This window comes from Microtus pennsylvanicus, chromosome 12 (assembly GCF_037038515.1).
Source record: "Microtus pennsylvanicus isolate mMicPen1 chromosome 12, mMicPen1.hap1, whole genome shotgun sequence".
NCBI classification, from domain to species: domain Eukaryota; kingdom Metazoa; phylum Chordata; class Mammalia; order Rodentia; family Cricetidae; genus Microtus; species Microtus pennsylvanicus.
In genome coordinates, this window is record NC_134590.1 from 92,533,132 (window position 1) to 92,554,470 (window position 21,339).

The window sequence follows — 21,339 nt, forward strand, 5'->3', positions numbered from 1 at the left end:
AGGCCTGTCATTGCAGTACCAGGGAGGTGAGACAAGATGATCAGGAGTTCAAGACCAACTTGTGCTATATGGGACCCTGTCTCAAAAAAACCAAAACGACTCATATTCCGAACTATTTATAAAGGCTCGTTTGATCATGCCCAATAAGGATGACACATACGTGTTCTTTTGCTCTGCTGCACTGCATTCTGTTGAGTCATTTGGAACCTTCCAGAACTCCTTGGCTTCACCCTGAACATCTTCCTGTTCCTGCTTAGGGTCTATTTACTCATCACCCCCATTTACTATTAATCTCCAAGCTACTAGACAGGTGTGTAACTGGTTATGTAACCCAGCCGGCCTCAGACTCAAAGACCCATGCATCCTGCTTTCAAGTGCTGGGATTAAAGGTGCTACACCTGGCATATTCTGTATACGTTTTGAAATCTATAGTGCAGTTGATATGAGGGAGGTGCGTGTGTCAATCTGGGGAAGTTTCATCAAGGAGGTGACATTCCAGCCGCAGACACCCTTCCTTGTTTCGGTCGCTTTTGACCAAGCATTTTGATTTTGTTTTTGTTGTCAGAGCATTTAATCTCAGTCACGGGAAGACAAATGAAGACGCCTTCTAAACTGGAGACTCTCTAGGTTGAGTTTTTAATGTTATTTTATTTTTATCTTTAAAACATGATTTTATGTTCTTTCTTTGTTATTATTTCGAGACGGGTTCTCTTTGGAGCCTGTCCTGGAACCAGCTCTAGTAGACCAGCTTTTTAAGTTACGGGGATACCTGTGCTCCTCGCGGCCAGGAGAGGGCGGACCTGGAGCTGGAGTTACAGGCGATTGTGATGTGGGTGCTGGAAACCGAACTCCGGTTGTCGGCCAGGACAGCAAGCCATGGATCCCTCTAGCCCCTAAGAGTTTTGTTTCCATTTTATTCTCTATTTTATTTATTATGAGTTCCCGCGGGCCAGGATACCCGTGAACTTTGACAGAATCTTTCCTTAGGAGCTCCGCGAGATGGCTGTGGGTAAAGAGCTTACAGCCGAGCTTGGAGACATGAGTTCGATCCCGGCGATTTACATGGTGGAAGGCGAGACCCGACTACTGACTGCAGCGGTCCTCTGACCTCCACATGGGCTTCACCGCACGCAAACTGACTTTGACTTTATAGCCATCTCCTCGGCTGCAGAGGTAGCCTCTGGCCTCTCTAGGCTCCCTCTCTTTCGCTGGTGTGGGCGGGTTTTTGCTTACCTTCCAGCCGCAATGCGTTCTCTGGCCTGCAGGAGGCACGCGCGCCCACAGAGAGGCCGAGCGAGCGCGCGGATTCCGGGGGTAGGGGGTGAGACGAGGTGGGGGCGGCACCGGAAGTATGCGGTTGCCTTGTAATATTCCGGCCGCGCGTGCGCGCTAGCGGGCTGAGGCGTCTCCGGGGCGGGCGCGTAGAGCTGGCGAAGTGCTTTGGCGAAGGCAGCGCGGAGGAAGGAGGTCGGTTCGGCGGCACCGGCGGAAACCTGAGTCCGGGCGGGACGACCGACGGAGGGAGGCGGCATGTCGGTGGCGGGGCTAAAGAAACAGTTCTACAAGGCGAGCCAGGTGAGGCGCGGCCGGGCGATCGGGGCTTGGGCCTGGCTCCGGGGACCGCGGGCGAGCCGAGCTGGCTCCCCCAGGGCTGGCGGGGAAGAGGAGACCCGTTTTCCGACTGTGCAGGGGCACGGGTTGTGTGCATCTAGGCGGCTCTGAAAAAGCTCTGGAGGGCCGGCTAGAGGGCTCCACCGCGAGGGGCTTGCCGCCAAGCCTCATTACGTGAGTTCGATTCCCGGGACCCCAGGGAGGAAGGAGGGAACCCCAGTTTCCAGGCTGTGTAGGTCCGGACTCTCACTACATAACTTCATGCCATAGAAAATGTGTGTCTAGGTTTTTTTTTTTTTTTAAATCTTGATATATTTACCAAGTCCACACAAGGCTTAGAAAATCTGTCCCATCTCTTTTCTTCTGTATCTCTAAGATGGGTTGCAAAAACAAACGAAAAACTTCCAAACACTCGCCAGGTGGTACACATCTTTAGTCTCAGTGCTCTGGAGGCAGAGGCAGGCAAGGAGATCTCAAAGTTTGAGGCCAGCCAGTGTTACATAAGGAGACCCTGTCTCAAAAATGAAATAAAAAAGAAAAATCTGTTGGTAGACATTGTACCGAATTATAACCGTACAGTGAAAAGTAATTTTCCAGGCTTCTGTTACAAAATGTCACAGGCTTTGTGTCCCCATTCCGAAACACATGTATTTCTTTGAAAGTTACATTGATATGGCTGTACCAGACTGTGGACTCCTGGGTACTTGGTCGTTCAGGTTCAGTGCTTCTTGGAGCCTGAATCTGAACTGAAATTCTGCATTTTGTCTGCTGTGTTGACATTCAGGAGTTAGCTCTCCAGGTGGGCATCTGTTGCCTCACTGAACAATGGGAACCTCACCCCCTGGGAGGAGCTCTGCTCTTCTTGACAACAGATGTCTTCTGACAGCCTGTAACTAACAGCCCTCTGGAACTTTTTTGTTTGCTTTTTGAGACAAGGTTTTGCTTGGTAGTCCAGGCTGGCCCAGAATTTCCTCCTGCCTCTGCCTCCGGGGTGCTGGGATGACAGAATACCACAGTTCAAACTTGCCTTCATGTATTGAAGGTCTTATATTGCCTTGAACTCCTGGGCACTATGAGCCTGCTTCCTCAGCCTCTGGGTGCTGGGGTTTGGTCATATGTCTCAGGCTGGAGTGGCCTCTTGTTCATTAATCCCCTGTCCCCTGTCTCCGCATCCTGGTGCTGGGTTACAAACAGTTGTACCAAGCCTCACTAGTGAGGTTAGTTTTGTAAGATAAATTCTCTACAAGTGGATTGCCAAGTTCAGAGCTGAGTTTTCTGTTGTCTGCTGTCTTTCCTCCCGTCAGGTCGGTTGGTCGGTGTCCCTCTCACTCTCACCGTCTATCTGTGTGTGTGTGTGTGTGTGTGTGTGTGTGTGTGTGTGTGTGTGTGTATGTATGCGCGTGTGCACACACACATGCTGGGGAGAGAACCCAGGACCTTGTCCACAGTAGCAAATGCTCTACCTTGAGCTGATGCATTTCATGTGGGACAGATCTCAGACTGGGGGTTACCCAGGTGGCTGAAGCAGGAGAATCAAAAGTTCATGGCCAAGTGAGTTCCAGAAACTTAAGGAGATCTATTTCCAAATGAAACACTCGGCTGCCGTGCCTGTCACCCTAAAGGTCCCCAGGGTCAGGACTTGCCTGGTTTCTGCTCCAAGAAGCCCCAGATGTGCTAATCCTGTGGCCGTGCAGTGCAGCCTGAGACTTCTGGGTGTGGTACTGGCACGAGGAGATTCCACAGAGAGATGAGCAACAGTGTGAGGAATTGCTTGGCTGTGCCTGCAAGAAGGGCTCTCCCCATGGTCTGGAGAGGCCCAGCCAGAGGGAGCAGGCTGCTGGTGCTCGCTCTCACCCCAGGGGCCAAAAGGAATGGATAAAGACATCTGGGCTCTTTCTGTGGGCCTTGGAGGGAGACTAGGGGGTGGGGGGCGAATTAAAGAAGGAAGTGCAGGAATGTTGAGTGTTGCAGTGCGTGCCCTCAGATGGAAGTGAGTGGATTTGCACCCATGCAGGAAGTACAGTAGGCAAGCTCTGTGCCTGAGATCCTTGGAATGGGATGCCAGCCTGGGCCTGAGGCTGTCCTCCTGTTTGAATCCCTGTGGCTCCAGGTCCCTCAGCTGGAGAAGTCTCTGGAGGCTCCTCTCCTGCTGATTCCCAGCAGGCACTGACAGAGGGACCCATTGGGGCGGCCACCAGACTTTGCCTCTTGGTGGGCCACCATCCAGCCTGCCTACAAACCTGGAAAGTCCAGCTCAGCTGAGGATCAGTTTACTGTTTTGACATTCCAGGGCCCTGTCCCAAAGAATGACTGCTGTGCCCAGGAGTCTGAGCCAGCTCTAAAGACACACAGATGGCTCGCAGCCCAGCCTCCTGTAGGATAGGAGTTTCCCCAGTTCCTCAACATCCCACTGTTTCAGCTGGGTTTCTCTCCTGTGTTTCTTTTTTCTGATAAGTAACACCTCCAGGGTCTGAGTCCCCAGAATATCGTTTCTTATTAGAGAAGCTACAGGCTAGGTGTGGCAGGGCCTGCCTGCAATCCCTGTGGGTTCCAAGCCAGCCTGGGCTACATAGTGAGAGCCAGCAGGACAAGAGACTGAGCTCAGCGTGTAGAGCACTCACCTAGCTTGTAAGGAAGCCCTGGGCTCCATCCCCAACTCCACCCTCCCCTCCCTCCCCCCCAGTGTAGGCACCCACTCCTGTCATCTAGAGGCAGGATGATCAGTTCAACTACATAGTATGTTTGAGGCCAGCTTGGGTTACATGAGACCCTGTCACAGAAAAGATAAAAGAATCCTCAGCCCACACTGGCAAGAATCAGAAATGACTGGTTATAGAAAGAGTTTCGGGATGTCGAGGCAAGGTATGGATGGAGCTGGAAGGCAGGATAGGTAGCATAGGCTACTTCTGGCAGGTAAGACTGCGGCTCTGGTCCCGTTGATACAAAAGTCACAGGTTCCCAGCTCATCTCCCAGCTGAGCCTGCAGGTAAATGTGAATGTGTAAAATGAGCTTGAGGTGTTGAGGGAAGTTGGGAGTTTCACTTCCTACAGGTGAGGCAGTGGAGGGATGGTGGCTCCCTCGGTCTCCTCACCCTGGTGTGAGTGTGGAGGACTGAGGGTTCTGAGGAAGTCTGGGTGCAGATGGAAGTGGCCTGTGGGTGGCTCAGAAGTTTGTTTGGGTGTCTTCACTGTTAGCTGAGCTGACTGGTTTCCTGGTCACTCTGTGATGGCCTGGAGGTGAAGTGTAACTAATATGGTGCTTGTGCCACCTGGAATGTGGACTTCACACCCCCCCCCCCCCCCCCCCCGCGCCCAGCTCGCTTTTTGCCTGAGAGAAAGGGAAAGTTTGTAAAGAAGGATTGGTTGGTCTGATTTAGGAAGAAAATTGGCAACTGTGTGGCTGTGGGGTACCAGGCAAGTGCTTGGTGAGCCTCCGCCCCCACCCATAAGACCTGAATGAAGGCTAGGAGGGGCTGCAGACTTGGGACTCTGTGGGTTTGGAGTTGTAATGTTCTCTCTCTCTCTCTCTCTCTCTCTCTCTCTCTCTCTCTCTCTCTCTCTCTCCCTGTCTCCCCGCCCCTCCCTCTCCCTCTCTCTCCTCATTGGAGGCGGAATACAAGGCCTCTTGCGGATGGGCATTTGGTGACACCCCGGCCCTCACTTTGAGGCCACGTTTAATCTATGAGCTGAAAGTCCACCTGAGTCAGAGCCCTGGGCTCCCAATGCAGCGCCCCAGCTATCGTTCACCTGGGTGTGGTAGGCCACCCCCACCATGCTTAGATAGCCTGGACAGCTCCAGCCCAGAGCATCACAGCAGCCACTGTGTCCCATCCCCATCATCCCGTTAGGGACATGGTGTCTGAGCGTCCCTGTTAGTGTGCCACTTCACCTCTTAGTGCTCACTCCCCTCCTCCCTGCTCTGTGTATGTGCATGCAATGCAACAGACATGTATCTCTGTGTGTGCACAGCCTTTGTTGGTCGGGGTCCTGGGACACAGCTGTACCCTCTCTGCTCCTCCACATCCCACTTCCCTGGTAGGATTTGAGAGGCCAAAGCAGGCAGCTGTGTGGGGAGGGGAACCAGGCCCAGGTTTGGCTCTCTGCTTGGCACCCCCAGCTCCAGCCCAGGGCTTTTTTTCTTTTTCTTGTGGGGGAGGGCAGGGGTCAACCTGAGGTACCATCCACTGTTAGAACTTAGGACTCACCTAAGACTAGCGTGGCTGGCCAGGGTCCCCATGTCCAGCAGCACTGGAACTGCCAGTCTTCATCACAGCCAGCTTTTTTTTTTTTTTTTTTTTTTTTTTTTTGGTTTTTCGAGATAGGGTTTCTCTGTGGCTTTGGAGCCTGTCCTGGAACTAGCTCTTGTAGACCAGGCTGGTCTCGAACTCACAGAGATCCGCCTGCCTCTGCCTCCCAAGTGCTGGGATTAAAGGCGTGCACCACCACCGCCCGGCACAGCCAGCTTTTCTTTTCTTTTTTTTTTTAAATATTTATTTATTTATTATGTATACAATATTCTTTCTGCGTGAAGGCCAGAAGAGGGCACCAGACCTCATTACAGATGGTTGTGAGCCACCATGTGGTTGCTGGGAATTGAACTCAGGACCTTTGGAAGAGCAGGCAATGCTCTTAACTGCTGAGCCATCTCTCCAGCCCCCAGCCAGCTTTTCATATGGGAGCTGAGATCACTGTGGCGGGCACTGTACCAGCTGAGCCATCTCATTCCCTGTTTACTTACTTTATTCCTGAGCTTTTGTTTGTGAGATGGGGTCTCAGTCTATCACCTAAGCTAACAACACACTCACACCCTGTGCTGGGGTCATGGCTGGGTCTCTGCTGTCTGGTCCTCTCTTGAGCTCTCCCTGGAAAGCTAGAGAGAGAACTGTAGCTTCTGGCAGCTGCCCTGCTCAGCCTCTCCCTGCCAGGGTCACCCCTGCTGCCTGGGTGGGTGCCCTCTGCTCCCTCTTCCTGCCCTCTGCAGGTCCGCAGGATGCCTCATCTTCCTTTTCCGTTCAGCTCCTAGAAAACCTGCTGATTTGAGCCCCTGGGGGTCATGGGACAACTTCCCAAGCACCGAAAGAACACAGCTGTGGCTTCCTCCACAGCCCTGACTCAGCACCTGCAAGCTGACCTCTCTGGAGGACTTCCATAGGCGGGTTCCTTCCTTTCTGGTTGATCCCCAGTGTTAGCCCCCTGGGATATGTGGGGGGTGGCTGACTCCTGAGAACCAGCATGTTTACTCAGCATTTCAGGGTGACACAGGTGACAGGTGCCCTACTGCGTTGGCCTGAGTCACTAAGTCTGTGAGTGGAGACTGTACCCACGTTGAACTGGGTCCCTGGCCTGCATGGGGACTGTGCCCAGAACTGTGTAACTATGTAACAGCTCAAGGGCCAAAAAGGACTTCTGGGGTCCAGTCTGTGTTGTCCCCTAGCATTGTCTGCCCGCACCCCGCCAGCTGTACTGTGCTTGCCCCACCTCTCTGTGCACTGTGCCTCTGGCACCTCGCCCTGCCTGCTCTACCCTCCGCCCATCCCGTCCCAGACATGGCTGGCTGCTGGCGTCTCAGTGCTTAGTGGGGCAGCCCTCGCACTCTGGTGCCACTCTCATGTCATCAGATGCGCTCTGCTGTTGCGTGGCATGCTCCTACAGGCGGGCCACGCCAAGCCCGAGTCCTGCTGTGTGGTGCCAGCTCACAGGCTGATCACAGGCAACACCAAGGTGGCCTCCTGCTCAAAGCTAAGAATGGGGCTTCCTCTCTGTGGCCTCCCACAGTGTCCCTGGCCTGACTTGTTGGGCACTTGAGGGAACTGGGTCATTTGAAACTTGGCCAGGAGCAGGTCTGACTGGTCTTCCAGGGGAATTAGCCTGGCTCTAGCCTTCTGGCCTTCTGGATGCACTGGCCTCTAGCACTCGGGAGAGGCTGCACTAGGCCGAGCTTTGGAACCGTGGGGTGGCAGGAGCTGATGGGAAACACCAGTCTCCACACACCTCAGTTCAGGCCTCAGTCCCTGCCTTGCACCTCATGCACCTGCTGTGGCACACTACCTGACACAGCCACCCTGTCCCCTAGGTCCCCCCATCTCGGTGCTGTTTGTGAGCCATTCCTTGGCACCAACCATTCCCTCGCCATGACCTTCATCCCAGCACCGAGTGTAACTCCAGCCACCTTTCCCCAGCTTGCCTGCCAGCACTCATGCAGACCTCTGTAGGAGCCGGGCCTCACTCCACAGCCCGACTCCTTCCTTCACAGACATTCTTACTTTCACCCAGCCTGTCCCAGCTTCCCAAGTCCAGCTGAAAACTCCGTTTTAAACCCACCTTTAGTAGGCTCTTCCAGACTGTGACATATTGGCAGAATCCTCATCTAGAATCTCCCAGTGAGGGGCTTGGGTAGTGGCTGGGGAGGAGCCCCATCTACCCCCTGTCTGGGCAGGGGCTCTGGCTCCATGGCAGGAGGGGAGTCTTGATGTTTTTGCTTGACGCAAGTAGATAGCTATAGTTTCAGATACACAGGGAGAGAGTGGCGGAGCAAGTTCTCTGCTCCACAGTGAATGCCCAGGTCTGTGGCAGGTTTGGGAGCTCTGCAAAGCTCGGTCATGCCCACCCAGAAGTTTCTCTGGGCCCTAGGTAGCTGTAAAAGAATCATCATGGGAAGGAATATTGTTGTCACCACATACCTCCTCTGGGAGTCAGTCACCTTCCCTTGTCAGCCTCATCCTAACTCCCTGGTGTCCAGCCCCATCCTGCACCCACGATCTCAGGGAAATTGGGGTCTAGCAGGTTTAGGTTTGTGTCAGAAGACAACTGGTAGCCACTGGAGGACTTGGGGGCAGCAAGGTTGCAGGGGCCAGGAGGGCGGGTTGGTAGTCAGTGGCTTCTCTTAGCGACTGTTCAGACATCACCATGGCCAACAATGTCAGTAGCCAAGCGCAGTCCAGCCCCGCTGACTCTCAGCAGGACAGTATGTGATGTCATTGTTGTCAGGGCTCAGCCCAGCAGTGAGTAGAGAGGCTCTCTGAGGTCCTTTCTACCCTCACCAGCGGGGCTTGCGATGCCTATGCGAATGCACAATACCAGCTGGTAGCACCCCAGACCTGTGGGACATGGGTCATCTCCCTTCCTCAGTGTAAGACACAGATGTTTCTAATGAGATCTAGAATGAGTTCTGTTGGCTGGGTGCAGCAAGATGGCATGGGGCGCTGTCAACGGGACATGGCAGATCATGATCCAATGTCTGCTAAGCAGTGGTTGGAAAACTGGTTTGTGTGACTTGTCCATGAGCCACCATTGTCCTGGCTGTCCTTTGACCTAGCGGAGGTGGAAGACATGTGAGCCTCACTAATTTTTGTTTTTGTTTTTTGTTTGTTTGGTTTTGTTTTTTTGTTTGTTTGTTTTTTTTTCATTATTTTTTTCATTTTTTTCAAGACAGTATTTCTCTGTAGCTTTGGAACCAGGCTGGTCTTGAACTCATAGATACAGAGATCCACCTGCCTCTGCCTTCTGAGTCCTGGGATTAAAGGTGCAGCAAGTCTCGCTGTTTTTACAGTGGGGCAGCATGTGGTTGTCATGTGGCTGACCCCTTGCACGGGTGCCCTGACTTTCAATGGGAGCCCTGCCTGCTTGCTGTGACTGTATCTGTGTCTGTTTGTGATCCTGGCCTGGGAAATCACCAAGTCATTCCATTGTTGTGACCTTATCCAAGCCTAGAGCCACGGGTACCGTGTGTTTAAGCCCTTGTGGAGGGTGATATTTTAGCCACCCTGCCATGTCGTCCATGCCTGGGAGCTGTAGACAGCTCAGGAGGCTCCCAGGCACACAGTTGGCCCTGTGCTCTGAGAATTAGGACTGCCAGCCAGAACATGGGGTCCTAGTGCTCAGGAGGCAGAGGCAGGAGGATCACCATAAATTGAAGACAGAGACCCATTGGACTCCTGTGCTTGGTCATGCTCATCACTTTGAGCTCCTGGCACCCAGCCTCTGCATTCTCAGCACAGCTGCCTGGTGTAGTTCACCTGCATCCCCAGGATTGGCACACACACAGAACCGGGGTCTGAGCTGGCACCTGTGCCTGTGTTCCTAGTGGGACCAGAGACTGCCATGCTATCTTGTCCCAGCTCCCAAAGCTTTCCACCAAAGGACACTGCGGCCTCCACACTGTGGGCTCCAGTCGGTGTATGTGCTTTTTAGGTGGCTTCCTTAGCGCAGTGCTCCGCATTATCGGGTCCCTAGGGTGAGGAAGTGGGTAAGCCTTGCAGACCAGAGAAACTTAGTTTGCCATGCTGGTGTTGTACCATGGATTAGGGTGAAGGACTCTAGTGTCCTCCCAAACCAAGGGCCCTGTGCTGATGGCTAGGGGAATGTGTTGAGTGGGGTCTGAGAGCCATGGTCACCCTGCTTTAGTCACTGAACTACATGCCTGAGAGAGGCTTGTCCTGGCTCAGTCGGGGGATCCAGTCCCTGCCCATTGGCCTTTTGTGTCCCCAACAAGGGCACACTCATTGCTCTGAAGACCAGGCTCAGTACCAGGACCTTTAGGATGGTCAGTTCCTTGTGAGAGAAGACAGCCAGTGTCCTGAATCTTTGTCCCCATTACTAACCAAAGGCAATGGGGGTCCCTTCAGGGTCCCTGCTCATCCTTTGCTCTGCAGAACTGACCTTCAGCTCTGCATACTTTACCCCTGCCCACTTGAAAAGAAGCCATTGGTCACAGGCACCACTGCATGGTCCTTCGGGGAGCTGGTGGTGTTCAGGTTTGTCCAGAAAACCCAGCTTGCCAGGTTAGTCCAGAGGGTGTCCCGTACCCCATAACCCTCAACAGCACTTGCCTGCAGCGACGGAGGCTGACCGTGTCCACGGGTACCGGCTGTAGAAGGGTGAGCACTTCTGAGCCTGGTGCCCTGTACAGAATGGGACTGACTGGGCTCCTCCCCTTGGTGTCCCTCTTCTCCGCCTGCCTCCATACTGCCCACTCCTTGCCCTCAGCCGGACATAGTGCTGCCCGTGGCCTGCTGAAGGGGTGTGCTTCTCCCTCCTGAACCTCACAGAGAAAAATAATAGTTCTTGGCCAGATGGTAGTGGCACACGCCTTTAATCCTAGCCCTTGGAAGCAAGAGGCAGAGGCAGGTAGATCTCTGTGAAATTGAATCCAACCTGGTCTACAGAGCAAGTTACAGGATAGCCAGGGCTACACAGAGAAACATCTCAAAAAACCTTTAAAAAAGTTATAAGCAGTAGCACCTGGACAGGGCAGACCTAGGGGTAGCATGCGAGCATCCCTAATGTGTGCAGTGCTCTCTGACTGATAGGGCCAATGATGGGCGGCCCCGGTAGGAAGGCTGAGTGACTCACGGAACACATGGCCTACTAGAATTCAGATGTGGGAAGAAGAGGGCACCAAGCACAGATGCAACCCAAGCGTCACCATGCTGTGTACTTGTCCCCACGCACAGCTGGTCCCTCCCTGCAGCTAGATTGAGGGCAGGAAGGCTTGGTACTGCTGTCATCCTGGGCTGAGGCTGGGCAGTGTGACACAGTAGGGGAGGCGGTCGGGAGACTTGGGGTGTGGGCATTTTCTCCATAAACTCAAAATGAAGAGTCCAGTGAATGCCGGGAGTAGGCGCGAGGGCCATCAGCTGTGGTTCAGAGTCTGCTCAGTGTCCTTAGGGTGGCCATGTCCTTACCTGAGGTGGGGACATAACTACCCAGACAGAGCAGGGAAAGTAGGGTCTTTAGAAGGGTGTGGTCACCAGGCTGGCTGCACAGGGGTTAAGGGTCAGTGAGCTATGCAGGGATGAGTTGGCCGCTGTGGGGACATGTGGGGTTCCCAGCCTCCCTCACCCCATCCCTGTTGTGATGCAGCCATCAATGCTGCAATTGATAGGGCACAGTCCCCTCCCTACCCTGAGGAGCTTGGGTAGGTGTCACTGGTACCCAGGGCTGGGTGCAGCTGAGGCGGGGGCTTACCCCTCTTCATTGTTTTGTCTAGTGTGGCTAAGGGCTGGGTGCCTGTAGAGCGTCACTGTGCCCATGCTTGAGTTCTCTTTGGCTTGCTGTTGGTGGTCAGACACAGCCTTGGCCAGGCCAGGTAGTTGCTCTGCCACTGAGCTGTGTCCCAAGTTCTGCCTTGTTTGTTATTTTTTTTTCCCAAGATAGGATTTCTGTGTGCCCCTGGCTGTCCTGTAGACCAGGCTGGCCTCAAACTCAGAGATCCGCCTGCCTCTGCATTTCAAGTACTGAGATTAAAGTATGAGCCACCATCACCCAACTTGCTTTGCTTTTTTAAAAGCAAGCTAGCCTCAAACTCACTGTGCAGGGGAAGATGACCTTAAACTCCTGGTCCTCCTAGCTCCCACCTGAGTGCTGGGGTGACAGGTGTGCCCATCATGCCTCTGCTTAGAGAAGGGTCTCTCTGCTGCCTCCCCCCCCCCATGGGGCAGTGGCTGCTGAGGGAGCTGAAGCAGGAGGACTGGGTCTGGGATTTCGTCTTTGTTTGGGGTACTGAAGATGGAACCCCAGGGCCTCTTTGATACCAGGAGAGTGTTGTCCTTACCTGCTCAGGACTTTCATCCCAGCTCTGAGGGACAGGCTCCCAAGCAGAGTCTTCTCCCTATTGTGTGTCACCAGACCTTGTGGGCACACCTATGGTGATTTAGCCTTGCCACACTGAAGGTTTATTATCTCAGTAAATATTATCTCAACAAATATGCAGTGCCCATGGTCTGCTGGTCTGGCATCTAACTCAGCATCTGCAGCCAGGTCAGCAGACCCCCCGGCAGTGGGGGTGCCAGTCCCCGCCTCACTCGCCCAGATCGCCGCAGGTCACTGTGGACTGCAGAGCCTAGGCTCTCAACCTGCCCGTGTGTCTGTCCCTTGTTACCCAGGTCTGCTGTGATTGGTGCAAATTGTAGTCTCGGGAGGCTGAGCAAGGCTTGAGCCATCCCTCTTGTTCTTCAAAGAAACCTGTCATTTCTTCCTTTGTGTCCTGTGACACAGCCATACCTCACCCCCCACCATCCAGGTCCCTAGGGTGCAGAGCAAGAGTCTCCTGGTTTTCTCAGACTTTCTAGAACCTTCTGCCATGGTGCGGGAGGTTGCTGTGGGAACTGGACAACAGCCCTGACTCCTGCTACTTCCAAGGCCACCAAGTGTGCAGCAAGAGAGGGCTGAACATGTGCAGGGTGGATTCTAGCAGACAAGACAGCCAGGGCTGGGACTTCAAGAGCTGCAGAAACCCTGGCATGGCCCGCAGAAGGCTGCTCAGACAGAAAACAATAGGGGAGGCCGGGTGGTGGTGGCGCACACCTTTAATCCCAGCACTTGGGAGGCAGAGGCAGGCGGATCTCTGTGAGTTCAAGGCCAGCCTGGTCTAAAAGAGTTAGTTCCAGGACAGGCTCCGAAACCACAGAGAAACCCTGTCTCGAAAAACCAAAAAAAAAAAAAGAAAAAGAAAAAAATAGTAAAAAAGAAAATAATAGGGGAGGGGGCAGAGCCCCTCCAGCTGAGGGAGGCCAGTGATAAGCAGCCTGGAGCCTGAGGCTGTGACTCCCCGGAGCTGGAGGGGTGGGTGGGGTAGGGGTTCGGGGTCCTTAGATCTGTCTCCCCCATTTTTCCTACATGAGGGAACTAAGACTTCTATTGGGACTCACACCTGAGAGCTAGCCTATGCTCCCAGGGCTATGCAGTGGCCTCGGGCACCGCCTTCCAGGTGGCAGGTGGGCCTTGTTGTTCAGCCCTGCATCCATGAACCCCTCCCTCATCCCCAGCATGTGTGGAGCCAGGCCGACCGTCCCTTGGATCAGCAGCAGCAGCTCACCCTTGGGCCTCAGGTGACTGCTGCCTCATTTGTTTGTGGTTTGGCTTTTCTTTCTTTTTCTGAGTTTTCGTCTGAAGTTGATTTTCCCAGCATGTAAGGCACAGCCCTCCTGCCTCACCCGACAGATGAAAAGCTAAATCGACCAGGCCATGAGCCACCTGGGTAGTGGGTCCCAGGGGCAGTTACCATCAGGCATCACTTCCTCTCAGCCTCTGCCAAGGCCAAGTGCACACAGGGCCAGCCGGTACCATTCATGCTGTGGGACAGAGGGCTAGGAGCTCCGCCCAGCTCAGGAGAGTAAGGGGTGCAGGATGCCTGAGACCACCCCTGCTTTCTACCTTTTGACCATTTACTGCCTGGGGTGGGTGCCCACCCACCACCTCCTCCTCTGGCCTAAGGCTCCGTGGTGTCAGCCACCTCTGCTGATCTTGGGTCCTCGCCCTCCACTCTTCCGTGTGCTGAGCTCTTTCCCATGAATGCACTCTGGAAAGACTTGGGAGACAAATGGGAAGTGACAGACAATGGACCAGGCTGTGGGGCCTTGTGCAGATTCCTACTGTTCCAGCCAGCACTGAGACCCCAGACTGTCTTAGGAAGGCAGTGGGGACTGTCTAGGGCCCAGAGCAGGGCCTCAGGTGTCTTTTGGCCATGTCAGGAAAGAGGCCCTTGGCAAAGTCAGGCCTGACCTGACCCCAGCTGCCAGACTCCCACAGGTGGCTTGTCCCAGAGTCTGCAGCATCATGGGAGGCCTGGAGCATTCTGATGCATTCTGATGCAGCCCTTGTCCTGGTGATCTCCACCTGAGAGCCCACAGTCTATGGCTCCCAAAGTTCAGTTCCCACACGAGCCTTAGCCCACCACAAAGGGCTGCCTCCTCCCTATATGCCCCTGGGAGCCTGCTCAGGTCATTGGGATACCTGCTTAGGGTTCCCACCAGGAGATCTGAGTGATTGCAGGCACCACTTCCACTCATGCTAACCGAGGCAGTCTGTGGAATCACCACACCCTGGCGGCACAAGGTGTGGGACTTCCTGGTAAGCCAGAGGAAGTTCCTTCATGCCTGCTGTCACAAAAGGAGGCAGTGGCTTGCACAACCAGCAAATTCCAAATATTTATGAGAGCCTGTGATGTGTGATAAGGGCCTATGATGCCTTCCTGGACACAGCGGTGGCTCCTGTTGACACCCTGCTCTCTCCACATCCTGGTATTGCTGTTTTGAGCAATGGAGACCTGTGTCTGACCCTGGGGTGTGCTATTACCTCCAGGGACCAGGAGCCTCCATGGGGCAGTCACCTTGCTGCATGTCCCCTCCCATTTTTTAAAATACTTTTCTTTTGTAATTTTTTATTTTATGTAGACTGGTGTTTTGCCTTCATGTATGTCTGTGTGCGGTGTCAGATCTTGGAGTTACAGACAATTATGAGCTTCCATGTATGTGCTGGAAATTAAATCCAGGTCCTTTGGAAGAGCAGTCAGTGCTCTTAACCACTGAGTCATCTCTCCAGCCTGTCCCTTCCCATGTTAGCGTGTAGACAGGGGACTCAAGCAGCTTATAGATGAATCTTACCCAAAGGTCTGGGTTCTGGCCTTCACTCTGTGCCTCTGGGGAACTGGAGGCACCTGACTGGGGAGGACACTTGAGTTGGGTCTCTGTCAACAATACTTACCCCCTTTCTAGAGAGTTCAGTGGGCCTGCTCCCCACCTAGAGCCAGGCATAGGCATGGGGTGTGTGGGGCTCCATGGCTCCGCTCAGCAGGAAGGTATGGGGTGGAAACTGAGAAAGAGGGGTGGCTGTGACTTCCCAGGCTCAGGCTACTCCTGCCCTGAGGTCCCCATCTGGGGACACAGAGTCTGCGTATAGCAGGGCAGAAGGCTAGGTTGCAAGCTATTCCTCTCTCTATGAACTGGTGACCACTAGGGGCCTGGCATGGTACCCACACACCTCCCTGCCCTCATAGCCTCTCTACCCTATGTCCTGTCCATGCAACCACCCCCAGCCCCCCGCTCCTGTGCTCTTGGGGGCTCCCAGTGTCCTGCGGACGGTCGCAGTATCCTGTGAATGCTGTGCCTGCCGTGATGCTGCCACTGCTAAACTGAAGCGGGTGAGCCTCTGCCTACACCGTCGGGTCCTTCAGTGTCCTCGTGCCCTACAGGACGGCCCTCACCTATATCAGCCTGCCCCATACTCTCGCTTGTGGGCCAGGTCTTGGGTCTACCAGACAGCATGGCTATCCATAGACATTTCTCATGCACTGTGGTTATTGGACAATGGGCCCCAGTTTCACTGTGACGAAATGCAGCGTGGAGCCACCCTTTGCCTACCCCACCCCCTTTAGTGTCACTATCTTTGTTGCTCAGACTGAATCTCCCATGGCCACTAATCACCTTTCCTTACTATGATAAAGGAACATGACCATCCAAGGGTGGTGGCCAGGCAGGGCAGGGTGTCAGCTCCCATGTTTCTTGCAGAATCCTCACTCTGCCTAGCTTCTCTGTCCCCTCCCTCATGGCTCCTCTGCACTGGGCAGCCACAGCATTCCCTCTGCCATACTTAGTCTGGCCATGCTGGAGCAGAGCTGGGGGTCTCATGCTTGGGGCAAGTCTCTACCCATTGGCGGCACCTCAGTCTCTGTGATCCCGTTGGGAAACCCATCTCTCTGTTTTGCGTACTCCCACCCCAGGTGCCTGGTTTACTGGTGACATTGTCAACAGAGGCTGTGCCAGGCAGACCCACCAGCTCCTGTCCTCTAAAAGGGGACAAATCTGTGGAAACAGGCTGGCCAGAGGATTGGGCAGTCTTGGGGCATGTTGCCTTGAGCTAAGGTCCCTGGTGGTGTTGGACTTAGCTGACCACTACCCAGTTTGCCCCCCATGGTGCCTGCAGCAAGGCAGCTCTTAGCAGGAATGTGGCCTCCCACAGAGCTGGCACACTCTGCTGAGAACCTAGGTGTTTGCATTGCCACCATGCAACCCCTGCTGTGATGTGGGCAGCTGCGATGGTCCTGCACCCTGTCTTCTGGCTCTGTGGAGTGCAGGCGTCTGTTCTCCCGCTTTCCCTCCATGCCCAGCAGCTGTGGAGGGCACTGTTGGTTCTTCTACAAAGGAGCCCAGAGTGTGAGGGTGCAGCTTGCTTGTGACGTGTATGGTGGCAGGGATGGGGGCCCCGGTGGAGCTCTTGGGCCTTGGGGAGACTGGATTCCCAAGTCACAGGTATGCTCCAGGCTCCCCTCTTCCTGCCTCATTGCTCTACCTGAGACTCCGGGTCCCCAGGCCCAGGTGCTGTCCCCCGGAAGTTGTGGCCCTTCCTCACTTCTCTGCTTTTACCAGAAGAGCCAGGCCTTGTGGTGGGCAACATCCTGCCTCTGCTCAGCCTGGAGAAGCGAAACCGGCCTGTAAAAGCCAATGGGGCTCCCTGGGAATACCCAAAGGAGGTAGCCTGTAGGGCCTGCTCAGGAAGAACTATAGCTACAGGGGCTGTGGGGGCCCCTACTCTCTTCCTGTCTCTCACTACCCCAAGCCCTGTCCTCTCTGAGAGAGGCTCTGGGGAACACCAGAAGCAGCCCTGTTTGATGGGCAGACCAGAGAGCCTGAAGGCCTTCTTCAGAGCACGGTGGGTGGCTACTCACAGGCACAGGGCTGGGAAGTCACTTCCTGTTGTCTTTGGTCACTTCCTCCCAGGGCATTCTACACAGTCCTCCTTACTGCCCCTGTCTGTGGTATGAGGCACCACATGGCCCTTGCAAAACCCTTGCCCATATCAGGGCCAGAGTCGGGGGCACCAAGGCCGTGGCCCACGAAAGCCTCACTGGCATCCTTCTCTCGGGAGGCCAGTCTGCTGTTCTACATATGGGGTGTGCATACCCCATGTGGGGTGACCAGGCAATGGCTGCCCTGCTTGTCCCAGAAGTTGGGTATGATGAGTGAGGATGGCTGTGGTGGACAGGCTGGGGGAGCATGAGGTCTCGTGCCCCAGAGGGGCGATAGACACTGTTCCACATTCAGATAACATAGGCACTTGGGGTTCTCTGCCATATACCTGGGTCTCCAGCACCCTACCCCAGGCTCTCAAGTTCTGGTTTCCTTGAGGGGCCATCCTTATTGTGGGTATCAATGTTACAGTGGCAAGCACCAAGGATTCAGGAACACAGGAGTCTCCTGAAGCCTGCAGTACCCATATACGTAGGACACGGTACAAGCTCACATGGGGCCTGCTTTGCCTCTCCCAAAGTGACTGGGTCAACCCAATAACTGTGAAAAGTGAACAGTCCTCAGAAGGTGCTAGGTTAAATCACAGCACACCCCAACACTGGCTCGGCACCCAGACTCCCCGTCAGCCTGTCTGTCCCAGAGGCTGCGTCCTTGGCAGGCACAGCTGGTCCCCTCCTGTGCCCTCACATGCCTCCTTCCTTCTACCCAACAGCTGGTCAGCGAGAAAGTTGGCGGGGCTGAGGGCACCAAGCTGGACGATGACTTCAAAGAGATGGAAAAGGTAGGGGTCCCAGGCACAGTACACACTTCTGAAGGACAAAGGGGCCTGAACCATTCTGCCTCGGTGTCCGATGTTCCAACACTGGCTCTCTTCCAGAAGGTGGATGTTACCAGCAAGGCTGTGGCAGAGGTGCTGGTCAGAACCATCGAGTACCTGCAGCCCAACCCAGGTAGGTCACCCGGAAGTGGTGACCATGGCCCTCCTGACCTCTTCTCCTTGCCACCACATACAAGGGTCCCTTCTGCTGACTTGCTGGGCCTGTGTGCAGTGGGGCCAGATCTTCCCAGGGGCGCAGGTTGGAGATGGGAGGAGGTGGAGTCCAGGGCTGTGGAGCAGACTGCAGTACCACGACCATGGCCTCTAGTCTCCACGACACTTCTTGAGGAGGCCTTAGCGAAGGGACATGTGGGATTGGTCCCTTCTTTGTTGAGTTGCCAAAACCCCTGGGAGGGCATGAGAAGACACTCCTGTCACTTGGCCCACTGGCCAGCGCAGGATATGTGGTCCTGGTCCAGGGGAGAGGAGCCTGTGGGTGTCCCACCTGGGCCGTCTTCCCTTGCAGCCTCACGGGCTAAGCTGACGATGCTGAACACTGTATCAAAGATCCGGGGCCAAGTGAAGAACCCTGGCTACCCACAGTCAGAGGGGCTGCTGGGCGAATGCATGGTCCGCCACGGCAAGGAACTGGGCGGAGAGTCCAATTTTGGTGAGGGGCAGCTGAGGGGTCGGGTGGGGAGGGAGGGCAGCCATGCCCAATATTCTGCCCTGCCTTGGCATGTGGGGAACTCCTTCCATGACCTCTTCTCTTCCCTGCAGGTGATGCCCTGCTGGATGCAGGTGAGTCCATGAAGCGCCTGGCTGAGGTGAAGGACTCACTGGACATCGAAGTCAAACAGAATTTCATCGACCCGCTGCAGAATCTGTGTGACAAGGACCTGAAGGAGATCCAGGTGCCGCCCCATGCCTGGTTCCATAGGTAGGCGGGGAGGGTGCCCCGTGCAGCTGTGCTGCTCCATTACGTGTCTGCACCCACAGCACCACCTGAAGAAACTGGAGGGCCGCCGCCTGGACTTTGACTACAAGAAGAAACGACAGGGCAAGATCCCTGATGAGGAGCTGCGGCAGGCCCTGGAGAAGTTTGAGGAGTCCAAGGAGGTGGCAGAGACCAGCATGCACAACCTCCTGGAGACTGATGTGCGTGTTGGGCGGGACAAGGACCCAGGACACCATTCCACAAGGATGAGGGGGCTGCCCTCCCAGGCTAGGGTGCTGGTCCTCCAGGGCGGGTGCATGGCCATGTCATCTGGCCCCTTCCTGTCCACAGATTGAGCAGGTGAGTCAGCTCTCAGCCCTGGTGGATGCCCAGCTGGACTACCATCGGCAGGCAGTGCAGATCCTGGAGGAGCTGGCAGACAAGCTGAAGCGTAGGTGAGTGGTGGCTTCCCTACCGCCCCCAGCAGTTCCTGTGACTACTGTGCGCCCTCTGCTGGCGAGCATGGGCTGTGTACCCAACCTGCCAGGCCAGGCACAGGCTTCAGTTGTGCCCTGCCTGATGCTGGGTTGTATCAGTGAAGGGTCCTTAGAGCTGTGTGTGTTAATAGCAGTAGGTCCCAGAAGGAAGATGGCAGTGGTAGCGGGAGCCAGAGAATGAGAGGACGAGGGAGTTAGCTGGGTCAGCTGCCCAAGTTCACATTCTTGACCTGCTTTTGTCAGGTGGCAGCTCCCTGGGTGGCCAGGGATGTCCCTGTGCATCCTCACTAAACAGGGTGGCTTTAAGGGCAGAGGCGGTTGAGTCTCCGTGGATACTCATGCTTGGGACGGGCTTAGGTTAGAGCCAGCCCTCGCCCTGAGGCGGCAGCAGAAACAACAGGGTGGAAGAAGAGGGGTGTGGGAACTCTGGGCTTTCCATTCCTGCAGGGTGCAGGAAGCCTCCTCACGCCCCAGGCGGGAGTTCAAGCCCCGGCCGCGGGAGCCATTCGACCTTGGAGAGCCAGAGCAGCCCAATGGGGGATTCCCCTCCGCCCCAGCACCCAAGATCACAGGTAACAAAGCCCCATGGCAGGTTCCCCGGGCTGGAGATGGCTGTCCAGCCACTCACACATACCCTCCTCCACAAACAGCTTCCTCGTCATTCAGATCAGCAGACAAGCCCGCCAGGACCCCCAGCAGGAGTATGCGTGAGTATCCCGGGGTAGAAGTGGCTGCTGTCTTTGGGGGTGAGAGAGGGAGAGAGGGGACTGCATTCCCCCCACCACTACCACAGCTGCTGCAGGTTGCTTATTTGGGGTCACCAAAGTATCAAAGCAGGGCCAACCTCCACCTGCCTTGGCCTATCTGCTGTCCTATCCTGACACCCCTACCCTGATCCCAGCACCCCTGGACCAGCCAAGCTGCAAGGCACTATATGACTTTGAGCCTGAGAATGACGGTGAGCTGGGCTTCCGCGAGGGCGACCTCATCACACTCACCAACCAGATCGATGAGAACTGGTACGAGGGGATGCTGCATGGCCAGTCAGGCTTCTTCCCACTCAGCTATGTGCAGGTGCTGGTGCCACTGCCTCAGTGACCACGCCTGCACCGACTCCTTGCACATTGTGGCAGCAGTCTAACGCCAAGGTGCTCTAGAAACACTAACGTCCCTCCAGGGGACCCTCCTCACTCTCCCAGCCCTGGGCCCCCTATCCTAAGACTTGGGAAGGCCCACCCTGAGGTCCTATTGCCTTCCTGATGGTGGCAGCTCCCACCTGTTTCAAACCCTCCCAGCCCGTTGCTGGCGATGGGCCCTGGCCCCTTCTCCAGGCTCCCCAGAAGCAGGCGGGCCCTTGGAGTCCCCATCCTGTAAGCTGAGGCTGGCCAGTACCCCAACTTGACACACAGAAATGCTTAGCACCAGCTATACATGCAGAAGTGCACACAGCACACATGTGCACACCTCCCACGGGACCACAGAACCAGCCTCAGCCCTGCCGAAGGCCAAGCACAAAGGCCCTGAAGAGAGGACATTCCCAGGTCCCTGGCACTTTCCTTTGAGACAGCTCCATTGGTACCTGTCCATGTGACCCTGTACCTGTAGGCTACCACAGGCAGCTGGCAGGTCCCTTCTCCGACCAGCAGACCTGCCGCAGCCCCAGCTCTGCATCATACCCTGCCAGGTGCCAGCAAGTGAGGCCTCCAGCTTGGGCTCAGTCACATTCCTCTCTACAGTGTTACCACAACCTATGTCTCAACCCTGGCATGTGGGGCCACACTCCACATCTCCAGTGGGCAACAGTGTCCCGCTCCAGCCCGGGCTGAAGTGAACTCTACTCCTGATTTTTTAAAAAGTATTAAATGTCTCTTTCTACAGCCATTGCCCCATCTTAATTCAGCATGACCCTGTTCCCTTGCAAGGGCCCACACAGCCCTACCACCCCACCCCAGC

At 55.2% G+C, this 21,339-nt stretch overlaps 1 protein-coding gene across 1 annotated transcript; it reads left to right on the forward strand.

Moving 5' to 3' along the window:
* The first annotated feature begins 987 nt into the window (after nucleotides 1–987).
* Nucleotides 988–21,263, forward strand: Sh3gl1 (SH3 domain containing GRB2 like 1, endophilin A2). Its single transcript, XM_075942669.1, has 10 exons — nucleotides 988–1,575; nucleotides 17,848–17,916; nucleotides 18,013–18,085; nucleotides 18,479–18,622; nucleotides 18,733–18,866; nucleotides 18,952–19,110; nucleotides 19,241–19,344; nucleotides 19,834–19,958; nucleotides 20,037–20,093; nucleotides 20,288–21,263. The coding sequence occupies exons 1-10, from the start codon at nucleotides 1,531–1,533 to the stop codon at nucleotides 20,482–20,484; spliced, it is 1,107 nt and encodes a 368-aa protein (XP_075798784.1). The 5' UTR covers nucleotides 988–1,530; the 3' UTR covers nucleotides 20,485–21,263.
* Nucleotides 21,264–21,339: the final 76 nt, after the last annotated feature.